General features: G+C 50.2%; 1 protein-coding gene across 2 annotated transcripts; it reads right to left on the reverse strand.

Annotated features, from left to right (window-relative positions):
• Positions 1-598: 598 nt before the first annotated feature.
• Positions 599-13,584, reverse strand: LOC121061517 (aquaporin-7-like). 2 transcript variants are annotated; one of them, XM_040540478.1, is made up of 7 exons: positions 13,315-13,584; positions 9,341-9,467; positions 6,279-6,405; positions 4,540-4,677; positions 3,719-3,837; positions 1,942-2,159; positions 599-1,508 (listed from the first exon to the last, which is right to left on the reverse strand). In XM_040540478.1, the coding sequence occupies exons 1-7, from the start codon at positions 13,413-13,415 to the stop codon at positions 1,349-1,351; spliced, it is 990 nt and encodes a 329-aa protein (XP_040396412.1). In that variant the 5' UTR covers positions 13,416-13,584; the 3' UTR covers positions 599-1,348. The 2 variants fall into 2 exon arrangements, with proteins under 2 accessions (XP_040396412.1, XP_040396413.1); XM_040540479.1 differs by lacking the exon at positions 13,315-13,584 and adding an exon at positions 11,681-11,827.
• Between the last annotated feature and the right edge of the window lie 1,292 nt (positions 13,585-14,876).

Here is a 14,876-nt window from a genome sequence, read left to right on the forward strand (position 1 = left end):
GTGCATCTCGTGCCAGGTAAAGATCTGATGGAGCTGCTCTACTAATAAAAGGTCAACTCTAATGAAGAAACAGAGATGGTCAGTACCTACCATCCACCCCCATGTGACAGTAATACATTAATAGTCCTTTTAATAGCGTAATGTGAATGATTGTTAAAGCCAGTAAGTGCCAACTTTTGGAATTCTGTGCAGCAGTGATATTCTATCATTTCCTACAGTAGAGTCCTGTGTTTTGTCTTTGTGGTACCCAGCCCTGGAACTACAGTCATACACTTGATATATGAAATGTACTTGCTTAAGCACCCCCCCAGAAAAGTTAGCCTTATCACCCAGCCTGGGGACAGGCAGCTTCTGATAATGTTTTACTTTTACTCCAACGATGCTTCAAACGTGCAAGCCTATTTCCTCATTCAGATGGAGGTGGCAGAATTCATGCAAGGAGCACAGCAGTATCTTCCCATGTTTTTCTTGCTTTCAGAGTGGAGAAAAGGTTTGTTGGTTTTGTGATATTTTTTTTTTGTTTTTCCAGTGTTTGGAGATGCTGCCACAGAAGTTGTCTGAATCCTTTCATAAGTTGGTAGTTGAAGTCTTACTCATCGGTAACACACGTGGTTCCATCACACCAGCATAGCACAAAACATATCTTAGCCTGTTCCAGCAGGTCATACCAGGATTCAGGAGACCCTGTAATTTACTAATTTGCTAGTGCTTCCTGAATATTTAGACCAAAAAGAAAACAAATTATTAAAAAATTAAAAAAATAACACCCACCAGGTTTCTTTTTCAGACTGTCCTTTCTCTTCTCTGTGTTCTAACAAAGGGGATCATAGATACAGTGCCAGATTTAGCAAACTGATAAGCTCCTGATTCATCAGTGTAGTATCTGCTATCTCTTACAAAAAGAATAGTCCAGATCAAAATTTCTTCAATTAAGTTGTTTCTGCCACTGTGTAGATCTAATTTTTATTCCAACCCTGTTGGATTTTGTATTTTGATTGCTGTGAACTTACAGGTAACTGAAGTCTTGCAGCTCTGCTTTTTCTCCAGAATGTGATTTTTTTTTTTTTTTGGTAGATTTTTACTCAGGGAGATTGAATAATTTCCTCAGGTCATAGACAGCTCTAGCCTACTCAGGTCTGCCCAGTTTCTTAGAGACCCCGTTTGTCTGGTTAAGCAGAATGGATTTATTGTAAGCTACTCTCTCATTTCTCCACATGCAGGGTGAGAAAAGTGTGTGCTCCAGCAGTGCCGTTGCACATGCCCTTACCCACTTGGTTACCCTTTGGCTGTCAGTGTGTATGTCCACCTCGACTTTGCTGTCAGGCCCTTTCCTGGGAGCACGTGGCCATCACAGCGTAGAAGTCTCTATAGCTGGCTGTCCTTTCTCATTTCCACTTTCTGGGACAGATTGATTGTGAAAATCAATGAATAGTTTGTAGACTAAACTACCAACAAGGCTTCCCAGTGTTGGAGCTGTGACTGGGATCCACCACCAGTAATTTCCAGCCCTAAAACAAAACACAGAAGAGGCATTTGGTGAGCTAGACTGGAACTGCTTTCTGGTGAGCCAAACTGCTCTGGCTCTCCAGACACTGCAACAGCCAGCTCAATCTCTGGCTAACTAAGGTTAGACTTACTTAGTTCCTGGTGGCTACACTGAGGTATTCAAATGTCAAGCTGAATCCTGCACTGGAGAATTGATGTACCCCAAATTATGTGTACACAGTGCATGGGGCTTCTCTATGCACAAGCCTTGCTCTATGAAAAGGAGAACCCACTTGATAGTGTCACTTGGTCCAAAGAAAATTCCTTAACAAGACCCAAACCCCTTGGGAACCAGGCTTGCACTCCAATTGTGGACAGGCTCCATGACTGTTTTCTCTTGGGTTTAACTCCTCTCCTTGTGAGCTGGGCAATGTAAAAACAAAACAGGTCACTCACGTGAAGACATCCACTCCCCAGCCAGCAATTGCTGTGAAGATCCTTGGGGGCAGGTCCCGGGAGGGGTTTATGGCATAGCCTGTGTTCATTCCCATCCCCAGACCGATGCCTAGGACCAGGATACCCGTGAGCAGGGCCTGTGTGCCTTTCAGGGCTCCGTTATTTTTCTCATCGTGGATGACCAGAATGCCCAAGAGCAACATCACCGTCGCCATAAACTGCAGGAGCAGGAAAGGGGAAACAGGTCAGGAGAGAGATCAGCAAAGGCAGGAGGATCCCACTCAGAGATTTTCCAGACTGAAAGAGCAGGTGGGATTCATGGCCTGATAAGTCAGGGAGGACCCCTATGTTATTCCTGCCTCCTGATACTGAAGAAAAGACTAACTCATTTCCCAGCAAAAATGCCTCCACTTCATCAAGAAGAATGCTCTAGGACTGATAGAAACTTCTCAGAACTCAGCTCCCTCCACCTTTCAATTTAGGGGCAAAGGTTGTTTTAAGTACCTTTTGTCCAACAGACACAGAGCCATAACAATCTGCTTACAGGACATATCTGATCCTCCCTAGCAGGATAGAGGTGTTGTAGAGCTTGCTGCATCTGCCCTTTTTGGACTCAAGGTAGAGACCAGATTCTCACCTGGGAAACACAATCTCCCGTCTGCGACAATACAGAAATAGATCTGCAGTGCCCAAGACATCAATAGTTCTTGTTTGTATAGACATGATGACTCCTGTCTCTTTCTGCTTCAGAAGATGCACCTGGAGAGCCTTGGACTGCAGAGATGCTGGCAAGAGCAGAAACCCTGTAGCTCTTGGCAACACCTTGCCATTGTCATTTGCTTTCTTGTGCAGCAAGGACACTGCACGCTACACAGGATGCTGAGCAACCAGGAACCCGTCTGGTGGCTCTCCAGCTCTCACCATCCTCCTCACAGCATCCAGGCACAGCTTCACCAGCTCAGAAACAAACACACAAGCTTCCTCAGATTTGAACTGAAAGTGAGTCTTCCTTCTGTAGCACTGGGACACGCTCAGGGATGCTCCACATTCCCTGAGGCATCCCCCTCTCATTTCTGGGCATCTGGACGTTGTGTTATATGCTGTGAATCAACTGTATGGAGTCTAAACTTGACTGTTCAAACCCTCAGAGGTTCAGTCCAGACAGGCTGTATTCATGTGAGAGCAGCCCCAGGCCATCTGTGCTGGTGAGGAGCAGCCAGCAGAGCTGCCTGAGAGTGTGGAGCAGGTGTAGGATTTTAAAAGGTTAAGAACAGTTCAGGGAACTGAGCAGAGCCAAAAGGAGGTGGTTTCTGCCATAGCTCAGCTTCACATTTTCCCATTGCTTGGACAGTGTGCAAGGAAAGGTGCCTGCAGGAGCAGATCTGGCCCCACAGCAGCAGGACCTGCAGAGGTGGTTGCAAGGTAGCTGAGCCCTTCGGTCTCCCATGCCACCTCAATGGACCGTGCAGATGAGGGCTGACACTGGGATCTTTCCTTCAGTTAATGCTCTCTTCAGCAGAGGGCTCTGGGCTACCCTCCTGACTGAGCTCTCCCACGACCTAAGCAATTTACCCCCCTCAGACCTCATGGTTTCTGTCCTCCTGCTCCACCAACCTTGGACACTACCTGACAAGCTTCTGCCTGGACGGTGGGCTCCTCAGAGTAGAGGTTGTGACTGTGTCTGCACACACAGATCTGTGAGTCCTTTGTACCAGCCCCATACCAGAGCCTGCTACCACCCACCTTCTCCTAGCACACCTCAGCTGTCCCCACTGACCTCTGCGAAGAAGCCTCCCAGCAAGGATGTACAGGGATGAGGGTAAGTGGAGAAGATCGACGCTGTGGCAGTTGGTCCTGTCACCGTGAAGTTCCCCTTGGTGTAGTCATACAGAGTATCTGGGAGAAATGGGAATTAGGGGGGTTAGCACAGTGGGCAGCGCGGAGCTCATCACACATGGCATGTTCACCCGCTGCAGCCAGCAGAGACACAAAGGGGAAGAGAGGCAGTGACAGATATGATGGAGTCAACACACCCCTTGCAGGGCATGATCTCACTGATATCTGTCACCCTCAGACTTTGGTCTGGATGCACTGGGAGGCCTCTGTCCCTCTGACCCTCGGGGACTGAGACATGCTGGTGGTGGGTCTTCTGCTAACAACTCATAAACATGAGTGACTGTTGTCTTATTTGCCACAGGCCAGCAGAGTCCCACAGAGCTCCGGCTGTGCCTAGTGCTTGGTGGTCCATCCAACTCAAGCCCTTGCAGGCCCTTGGAAACAAAAGGCAGACAAAATGCCTTTTTTTGGACCTCTTATTTTGCAATTTTTTTGACAAAATTACTGGTGTTGAGACAGGTTTTAGCAGTGGGAATACCCTGTGCAAAAGGATCTGTGTTCTCCAGGAAATAAACATCCTTCCCAGGGATAACTGTGCCCTGCCTGGCCTTGAACTATAAAAGTCTGTCCCACAAGCCAAGAGCTCAAGATCGTCACCGAGATATAATGCTGAGGACTGCAAAAGGATACATTTTTGATGACCTGCAAGTTAAGACTGAAAAGGTGCCCACAGCAACCCCAGTGATAAAGACAAAACTATACCATAGTAGGTGCCAAAGACGGTGGCTGCTGCCAGAAAGGAGCCCAGGAACTGGCCGAGCAGATAAGCTGGAAGCTTTCTCCAGGGGAGATTTCCTAAAATGCAGTGTGTGATGGTGATGGCAGCATTCAGATGAGCTCCTGCAAAAATCACAACAAAGGAGAGTGGCATTGGCCCTGATGCACCAGATTTGGAGCATGCCCCATATCCCAGAGTAAAGACTCAGACCCCAGAGTAGCAAGCACCAAGGCTCTCCCTGGGGAGGGTCTCCCTCCTGCCAAGCTGACCCATTTTCCCTGGGCAGTTGAATGGTGCAGGGGAGCGAGCTCCTAGCTTCAGTCCTTTAGGAGTTAGACATCCTCTGCTGAGCTCTCTGTAGACCACAGGCTGCCTCCAGAAAGTCGGTCATCTCACCTGTCAGAGACCCCTCTCTTGGCATGGCACGAGTCCCCTCCTCTATGGGACTCCCTCCTGTTCAACCACCTCCCAGTCCTCAGCAGGTCAGCTCCATCTCAAATGCCACCTGGGACCCCCTCTGCTCAGTCGTCTTTCCCTGGGGCGTATCCACCAGCTCTAAATGGGCAGCGAGTCTAAGAGCTGGTTGTCTGCATGGAAAAACTTTCCCTTCAAAGCCAGCTCCAGCTTTGGACACCTTTGTGCTCCAGCAGTTCAAGAGTGAGGACTTGCTTTAATTTTCTGCCCACTAGAGCCCTTAATCACTTCACTTGGTGCAAATGAATGCAGAAATTGCACAAGGCAAAGGTAATGCTCTGTCATGTGAGAGAGATCACCCTATGGCCCCGAAACACCACTTCCTGAAACACCACCTCCTGAGTTTGCATGGGGGGGGAGGGATGTGCATGGGTGTGGGTGATAAGGAGAAAATTTCCATACTATTCCTTGTTGCAACATCAGCAGTAAGCTTTCCTTTGCAATAAATGATTTACTTCCGCATGGGTCATATTGGCAGCATGTTTTCAGATCTCCTTGGGCCACGTTCCGATGGCATAACCCAAGCGCCTAACGTGGGCAATGCTGAAATGTGGCTCCTCTGACTGCACGGAGAGGGGATGGCTGCATCTGTGCTCTTCCCTGTCCCACTTCCCTCTGCCTGTGCCCACTGGTGAGCAGGGAGTCTCAAGAATACCCGCTGTACCTCCTGCCCCACTTGAGCAGAGCCCCGAGTGCACCAACGGGATCCGATTCCTCTCGTGGCCAACCTGAGACCACCCTTCTCCACAGTCCTCCTCTGCAGCCTCTTCCTCCAGACCACCCTGGGTGCTTGGTTGCCTGTGCCCAGTTTGGTTTTGATACTGGGCAGCTCTGTGCAGCGCTGAGCTGTGAACAAGAGCTGTGAGAGCCTCACCTGGGGCATCTACCCATGCACCCTCTGTCCAAGCTCAGGACATGCATTTGGGGTCAGCATACTGTAGGTATGCGATGTCTGCCTTGTCCCCTGCTGCTTCTGACCTCGCTGTGCCACCGCGACCCCCTGGCTTGACCTCAGACCTGTCACCCCACTGAGGACTTGGCTGTGATCACTGGATCACAAGGCTGACACTGGCTACGGTTCACCAGACCTGCTCTGCTCTTCTCTGGGGACTGCGGGACTGCATTTTTTGGTGGTGAGGCCAAAGCCCCTCCTTGTCATGCCATCACCATGCTCTGCAGCCCACTCCTGCTGCCCCAATGCCTGTGGCCTTTAGGAGACATAAAGATGACGCTCAGGTGTCCTACTCACCAGAGATTCCTCCAGCTGCATGGATCCCCAGGGTGACTCCAATGCCAAATCCCAAATTGATGCTCAGATACTGCCCAAATTCTCCTCTCCCTAATACCACTTGTGCCACAGCAGACAAGCCAAAGACCTAGTGCATGGAAAAATAGAGTAAGGAGTGTTAAAAGTAGTGTTGTTGCCATGGTGGGCTGAGCTTCCTTGCCACTTTTTCTGCAGTACTAATAAACCTCCACAGATGGGAAGACTCCAAGGTGTCCACAGTTAGGAGATCAAGCAAGAATGATTCCCCTCTCTGCAAAAATAGACCAGGTGCCTGGGTATTCCTTATTGGCAGGTACTCCGTCACACTAAACCAGATGCTCTGCTCTGAGTTGGGTATGAGGAGACGACCCCCAGTCCCTGATGTCCAGGGGCACTCACACGCGGTGGCACCTTGTGTCCACAACCTGGGACGTGAGCCTGGGGAACGTCACCACAGCTGCATGGATGTCTTTCTCTTCCTGGCGTACAATTTACTGACTAAAAATGTAGTTTGGCAACACACAGCTGTTTGCCAAACTCAACTCTAATTTTGGTAACTTGTTCCAGCCAAAAAAAGGAAAGAAATTCTGGTTGGACTTTTCCTTTTGACACATATACTTTTCAGTTCGAAATCAACCAAGGTTTCAATATTTTTTTAGTGACTGAAAGGGGACTGGGAAAGAAATTAAAAAGAAATGTGAACACTCTCCAGCAGGAAAAGACATATTTAAGAAATTGCCTGAAAGTAAATTCTATTTCATTCATTCTTTGTGGTCAAAGGGTGGAAAAATCAATTCTTGCACAGCTCTTACACTCAAATCTGGAGAAGGACAAAGCTTCTCTTGAGATCCCTGCCTTTCCAACCACTTAGGGCTTGGAGAGCATATCCTGTACCTTGGACTGCATCAGTGTTTATTCAGGGTATTGTGCCCCTCCAAGAAAAAAGAGTCATTATGTGCTGCACCATCTAACTTCTGCTCTGGCCTGTCCTGTTTTGATTCGGATCTTTACTGGCTGCTTGGCCTGGATCCAGGTTTTATCTCATGTGTCTGCTCTCCCTCTTCCCCTTCAGACATCACCCAAATCCCCTGGTACCCACAGACACTTTTCTTATCTCTCTCGTATACACAGACCACACTCTGCGCCACACACAGCTACAGTGTGGGGCTTTCTCTCAGCCTGCCTCAGCAAAAGCCCCAAAAAGCAGCACCTGGGACATCCTCCAGCATCTGCAAAGCCCTTACAAAAACTTTTTCCCTACTCATTTCTGAACATGTTCAAAGCCACATCCAGGAGAAGCCAGATGCACAAAGCTCAGGTTTTGCAGGACAGCATGCAGTGCAGAGAGGCCAGGGCAGGAGACCTGGCCAGGCCAGAGAATCTATTTTTCAGCACAGATCCAAACCTCTGGTCGCCTCTTCTATCCTCCCAGTCCCAAAACAGCCTTTTTTCCTACCTCCCCATTCCTCATGCCACTTACTCCCGCTGCCTGGTTCCCTCCTGTTCAGTAAAACAAGAGCCCCTGTCTGCGTGCTACCATCCAAACAGCAGCCAGCCAGGAGTCCTGGAGATGCACCCAGCACATATCCAGCTGCAGCAAGGGCCAGGGGGTTGCTGAAGGGTCGGATGCTGGATGCTTCATTGGGATGCTGGGTGCTGCTTGTCCTCCTCTCTTCCTTCATGGAGTCTAGTGAGGGAAGAGCCAACGTGAGTTGAAGGCTCCAAAATCTCCCTCGGGCTGCCCTGAGTGCAGAGGAACGTCTCCTCTGCGTGCTACGTCCTAGAGACATTCCTGGCAGGGCCTCCCAGACTTGTTTTTTTATCACCTGGGGAGTTCCAGCACCAAAACCCAAAGGGGATAGAAGGGAACATGGTTTGCTCAGCTCCTGCTGAGGACTCACAGGTGTCTGTACTCCAATTTTCAATGTGTCCAAAACTACCTGTGCAGCAGGAGTGAACTTTGAGGGACTGGGTGTACAGTAAGATGTGATTAAAAGCAAGCATCCTCTGCACATGCAGTTGTTGCCCTTGAAAATAAACACCTTCATCTGTGCAGATAGCTGTGGCAGAGGGCCCACATGCTTATACAAATCTTATCCTCCTCCTAGGAAAACCTCCAAGTATGAGTTATTTGGATTTCTTGGATAACTTTCCCATCCTCTGTCCAGCCCAAAAGGCTGCTCTCAGCCCAAAAGCACTTACAGGCTAAGTCCAGGTGTGGCAAATTGGCACAGGCAGATACTGAGCCTCAGTGGAGAGAGGATTACATTTGGCTGTGTTGGTCCGACACATGAAGGCTCTGATCCCGGTGGGCATGTCACCACCACAGGGATCAATTCTGACTGCAAAGCGATCACCCTTCCCCTAAGCACCTCCAAGCAACCCAAAAGCCCAAAACAGTTTCACGTTTTCTTTGTGCAAGAGACCCCTCAGGCAAGCTGGGAGTTTCTGTATGATTCGAGATAAGCACTATTCTTTTGCAAACATGAGACAACCATAAGCAAAACCCTGACATGCTTTACGCCTGGTAATTACATTTCCTAACGATGGATTGTGGCTCCGGAGAGTTTCACGGGCGCTCGTTGCCCCAGCACCCCCAGCAGGAAAGCAGGTGTGCGCTGTTCCCATTTTGCAGGGGCTGTCAGTGTTAGAGAAGCGAGGACCTGCTCCCCAACCCTTTGCAGGACCCTGATGGCTGCAGGCACCTGCCCAGGCCATGCCATCCCCTCCAGTACAGTGTGGAGAAAAGCATCATAGAATGTAAGGTTGGAAAAGACCTTCAAGATCATCCGGTCCAACAATCCCCCTACTACCACTGTCACCCACTAAGCCCCGTCCCTAAGCACCACGTCCAACCTTTCCTTGAACACCCCCAGGGACGGTGACTCCACCACTTCAGCTTTGGCACCAGCAGAGAGAGTAACAAGCAGCTGCTGAGCAACCCTGAGGATGCAGTAGGAAACCACTGACCTTGCACATTGCTGCTGCAAATGCTTACCCACCCTGCACACGCACACACACACCTGGGCCCATCTCCTCCTTACCATCAGGATGTACATCCCCAGTGCTTCTGCCAGCAGCTCCCTGACGGTCGGGCTACGAACCATGAGCATCTTCTGAATCTTCTCCAGCATTCTCCTCTCTGCCTCCAGCCTGCGGTCGCAGGAGCTCCTGTTGTGACAGCACACTTCATTGCGCTGAGCTAAGTTACCCTTTGGAACTTGGCAACCTTCCTTCACCCCCAGACACCTTCATTCATTTGGTTAAAGATGAACAAGCCAATAAAATAGCTGCTAGCTTCGACATTACCACAGACAGACACCATCCTTTTAAAACTAATGGGTGAGGATGCAACATTTCTGCTACCAGAGCACTGCAAACTCTGTGCCTCTGCCCAGGAGGAGCCTATTTCCAGAGCAATGGAGCTGTAAACAGCCTCGGTGTGTTCCTAAAGCCCCTCTCTTTCTCCATAGCCTTTTTCACAGGCATCAAACAGGAATTTTTGGTTGTGCTCTGCATTGTAACCCACTAGCTGGTGGTTGGGCACCAGTAGTTTTGTAGCAGGTAGGATCAGGACCGCTTGTTGGTGCTTTGCAGGGCTGTTTGGCTCAAGCCCAGTCTGTGGTGAGGACACTGCCTGGAGCTGATGTGCACCTGTCTGTGTCTGGGAAAAACACAACGCCCTGAATGCTGCTTCAAGTTGAGTATTTGAGTCCATGGCTGTGGCTCCCTGCTACCAAGAGTCTCCCCACCACCCCCAGCCCCTCCTCTCCTGCAGGGCCAGGAGAGACCGGTCTCTGAGGAATAAGGGATGGGCACCTCCAGCCTTGTCTGGGTGCCAGAGCAGAGCCTTCACGCTCCTGATTCCTCCTCCACCTCCCAATTCCCTCTGCTCATCTCCCTGCCTACCAGGTGCTCTTACCTATCCACTGTAAAAAGGTTTTAGTGCCCTTTCAACTACTCCGTGCTCAACCATGAACTCTCAAGACCTTTTTCCATGAGCTGTGTCTGGCTCTTGACTGGTTTTCTTCACCTTTCTCTCAACCTGCTACAGCTCTCAGTGTCTTTTCTGGAAGGAGAACAGTGCACAGCCCCGTGCAGTTACCAGCAGCTGCCCCGATGGGGACACAGAGCTCTGTTCACACTGTCCCAGGTGTTGCTTCCCTCTGCACTGCAAAAGTTCATGAGCTTTTCTCTCACCCACATGACACTGACAGATGTATGGCAGAACCTGGGAAGCTGCTTCTCCTCTCACCTCCACAAATGATTGTCTGTCTTGCATCAGGGAAAGTTTTTATGGATGGGAGTAAGCCCTGGAGATCTCACAGGATTTCTCAGATGGATGAGGGTGTGAGTCGGTCACAGCTGGACACACAGCTTCACTTCTCACCCCTGGATATGAGGGGGCCCTTCAAGTGGATTCCTTCCCCTTGCAAATATGATAGCTGCTATGTCTCTGAACGACTTTGTCTCCTGCACTCAAGCATTAACTATAAGCATCTATATATTCTAATCTGGGCTGGAAAATGGGCAAGAATTTTATGGGAACCCCAAGATCCCATGGACTTGAACTGTTTCCAGAAAAATAAATAAATAAATAAATAAATAAATACGTTGCAATAGAAATCTTTGTTTTAGTGACAGTGTTTGCAGCATGATCACTGAAATGACCATCAAATCCCCTAAAACTCCAGCATGCTTCTAGACTGGCATCACTGATCACAGCTGGAGGAGTATGGCACTGGAGGTGCCTCTCACCGCTGCCTGTCCTCCTACACAGGTCATTCCACAAGATGGCACTGATGCATTAATTTCTCACTCAAAAATGTTCAGATGGGCTCCTCTGTTGGCTGCTGAAAATGTGAGAACCCTTTAGTTTTGTGTTTCTTTCTTTTTTTTTTTTTTTAATACACTTTTATACAATAAAGAAAAGTAATCCAACAATGTTCAAGGACTGAAATAAAAAAAAATTAAGTCTTTCTGCAAGTCCTATAGGGCAGAGCACCTCTGCTTTACCAGCACACAAAATGCAAGTATGTGAGACTGAGCCTGTCAGCCTCCGTTTTATCATTAGCAGCGAACAACAGGCAGCTCCAAAGGGCAGTTCATCCCCACAAAAAATAAGCATCTGAGGCCAGACCTATGAGTCACGGTGGCAGATCCCTCCGGTGCCTGCAGCAGGGACGTGGAGGGATCAGCTCTGATGCACACACCCAGTGGAGGTGCCTGCCACTGGGTGAGCTGGACTGCCCTTCCTATCTGCATCCAGATGTGGCGATCCCCAGCGAGCGCAAACAACGATGGGTGAGTCAGCCGAGGGCTGGGGAGCGAAGATCTGCCGGTCGCCCAGCGTGGCTTGTTCATACTTGCATGTTTTCACTTACCCGCGGGGCTGACGAGGATCTCCGGGGTCATCAACAACAGTCCCCTACCCATATAAGCAGCCACGTCACCTCTCCCCTTTCACGACCTGAGCAGTCTCCATTCTGGGGGTAAGTGCTTTTTGCCCCTACTCCTCCTGGTGGAAGCCTGTTACCAGCACTCACTGCTGTGAAGACTAGAGACTTTCTTCTCATTTCCAGACAAATTGTCTACACCATTTGTTCATGTGCCAGCATTACCCCATCGCGGTCATGAATTAACTCACTTCTTACAGGTGCTGTCCTATGAAGTTTGTCAGAACAGCAGCTCATGCTTAGCTCTGCACTGCCTCCTGATGTTTACTTTGAACATGTTGAAACTTCACTGAACATTAGCCCTACAAAGATTTTACCAAGTTTCCCACCGCACATTAAGCAACCGCCTGCTAAACCAAACCCATTTTCTTCCCTAATGCAGGTGCACTTTCAGTAAAGGTCTCAGTTTGGAGAGGAAAGTCTCAGCTTAGAGAGGAAAATGTTGGCACAGTCAAGGCCCACTCGCAGTGTTGGTGTTGATACATATTGTGCTGGACAAGCCAGGGTCCTGCCAGAGCAACCCCACGAAGGACAGGCCCCACCACAGACTCTAGGGCTGTCAGGCAAGGAGAAACTTCTCTCACTGAGTTTGACAGCACACATTCCCTCTGCACCCAGGAGCTCATTTATCTCTTAATTGCACTAATCAACAGCTGGAACATTGCCAGTCCATCAGCTTTGGCCCCGCTGGTGGAGCATTAACTTCTCCCCAAAGGCTGCCTGAGCAGACAGCAGAGGAGCTCCTCACCGTGGACAATGACTGCTTGCTCCTCCTCATCAGGCTAAATGAAGACGGGGTCAGCCCTGGCACCAAGACATCTCTGGGCTCCTTCAGGAAGCAAGGCCAGGCCCTGATCATGGGGCTCCTGAGCCACACGGCTGTGACTGCATTCCCTGATTAGGCCGCACTCAGAGTGCACTAGTAGAAGGGTGAATGCTGAACCAGGTTCCTTGACCTCATGGAAGCTGAATTAGGCATGACCAGGTCTCAGAGAGACTCATACAGCACTGGTATGACCTGAGCTGTGGCAGACACCGCTCGATGTACCCTACAGCACCTGCACCCCATGGTCTCCCACCTAATGCTCAGGGTCTACCTCATCCTCTCCTCTGCAGATGGCAGGCACTGTGCAAGTCACAGAGACAACTGATATTCATCTCTCAACATATGGCTTTGCTCTCCATGACATTAGCAGCATTCCCATTTCCAGGACACCAGTTTCCATAGCTTTTCAAGTACCCTCTCACCCTGCACCTCATTGATCCTTGCCCTGAAGCTGGCTGAAGGTGTATCCCCCACACATCCCACCCACCCCTTCATTTTCACCAAGGAAACACTGAATGCCAACAGCTCCAGGGCAGCCCTAAATGGACTTTGCCGAGCACTTCCCCTGGTCACACAGCCCTCTCAGCTCCCAGTCTCTGCCTTCCCCACCCCAGCTGAAGGCTGGAGCCGCCACGGTTTCTAACTCTTGCCTCAAGAGTAATTGGGGCCCACATCACACAACTACTTTTCATTCTCTACATGGGCCCCTTTTCCATAAAACAAGACTAGGTCTTACCGTGCCGGGCAGGAGGGAGGACTGAAGGTGGAGGGATGTGGCTGCACAAAAGCGGGAGCCCACTCCGGCCTGCAGCCATCTGCTTCCCCCTCTGAGGGCATGGGGCCGGCTGGGCAGAGCCTCCCTGCCCCAGACTGCTAATGCTCACTGAGCCAGAGGTAATCCATGGGGTGGTGGTGTCAGCAGGAGGGGAATTACATGGCTCTTGCTGCTCATTAAGGATCAAGCAGGGCTGTCTAGGAAGGGGTTGCCTGGGGTAGCCCTCGCCCCATTGTTGGGCAACAGAGCGAAGGGCAGTGGGGTTCTCCCCCACATCCCTACCTCCCCCTTCCCTGTGGCGGGCCACCATCCCCTCCTGCCCTCCGTCTGGCTTTTCAGGCAGAAAAGAGTTATTTTTACATGCTGTACAGCACGGCGATTTGTGAGGGACCTCATCATCTTCCTCCTGGACAAAGTCCTTGACCCGGCAGAGTCTGAAAGTCTCCTTTCAGCTTTAACAGAGACAGAAAGCAAGGCACAGGGACACCTCAGGCCTCAACGAAGACCACAGGAGACTTAGAGTACCTGTGGGATATCAGCTGAAGTCCTGCCAGCTCCCCACCTGCTGCTGTCCCCCAAACCCTGCCCATCCCTGACACACACCATGAGCATCATATTCCCCCAGCCTCCTCAGGGCCAAGCTCTCACCATGTCCCTCTGTGTAGGACCATCCCAAGCCTACACTGCAGATCTCCCCCAGGCCCCATGGGGAGAGCAGCAGGCTCTGAGGATGCAAACACTCCCCCTGAGCTTCGAGCTGCCTGCTCGGGTCTGTTTTCAATCCACAGATAAGGTGAAAGCTGGGGAAACCACAGGGTCCACAGGGCATCATCACTCTGAAGATAAGAGAAGCCAGGCTTTTTGCTGTGAACACCTATGCTCTGAAAGGGAGATATTAAAAGGGAACAGCTGCAGGCTGGGGCAGAGACACCAGGTGAATCGAATGAGAGTGAGGAAACACTAGTCAGTGCCCAAATGTGTAATCAGCAAATGTCAGCTCAGATTTTGTGCATTTGGGAGCAACACCATGGTGACTTACACCCAAAGCAACTGAACTTTTTTCACGGGACCTTCAATTGGACATAACTTCTAGTCACTTCTGCCAAAGGCTGTATTTGGTCTAGGGACACAGAAAAAGGAGTCCCTGTAACATTTTGATGTATAAAAGACACTGTAAGGTGCTGGGAGGTGGCTGGCTGGCATGTAGGTAAAGCCTCCCGAAGCTTGGTTACGCTCAGCTCCAAAGAACTTGCAGTTCAATCAGAAACTGAAGATTAGGCTGCAAGAAAAGAATAAGGAGCTAATTTGTTTCAAAGACAGAACTAAATGCAGCTGTGATCCTAACAAACAGCCCTAAATTGGCCCCAGGCCCCCAGCTGCCAGCAGGAGGACCCAGCCATGGACACCAGCCATGGGGTGCCCAAACAGCATCCAGCAGCCAGTGTGAGCAATACCTGCCATGGGGGATTTGTCCTTATTCTCTTGTCAGGGAGGGGAAGATCGGAGAGTGGGTGGCCAGGCCA

The sequence above is a fragment of the Cygnus olor genome, chromosome Z (assembly GCF_009769625.2).
Source record: "Cygnus olor isolate bCygOlo1 chromosome Z, bCygOlo1.pri.v2, whole genome shotgun sequence".
NCBI classification, from domain to species: domain Eukaryota; kingdom Metazoa; phylum Chordata; class Aves; order Anseriformes; family Anatidae; genus Cygnus; species Cygnus olor.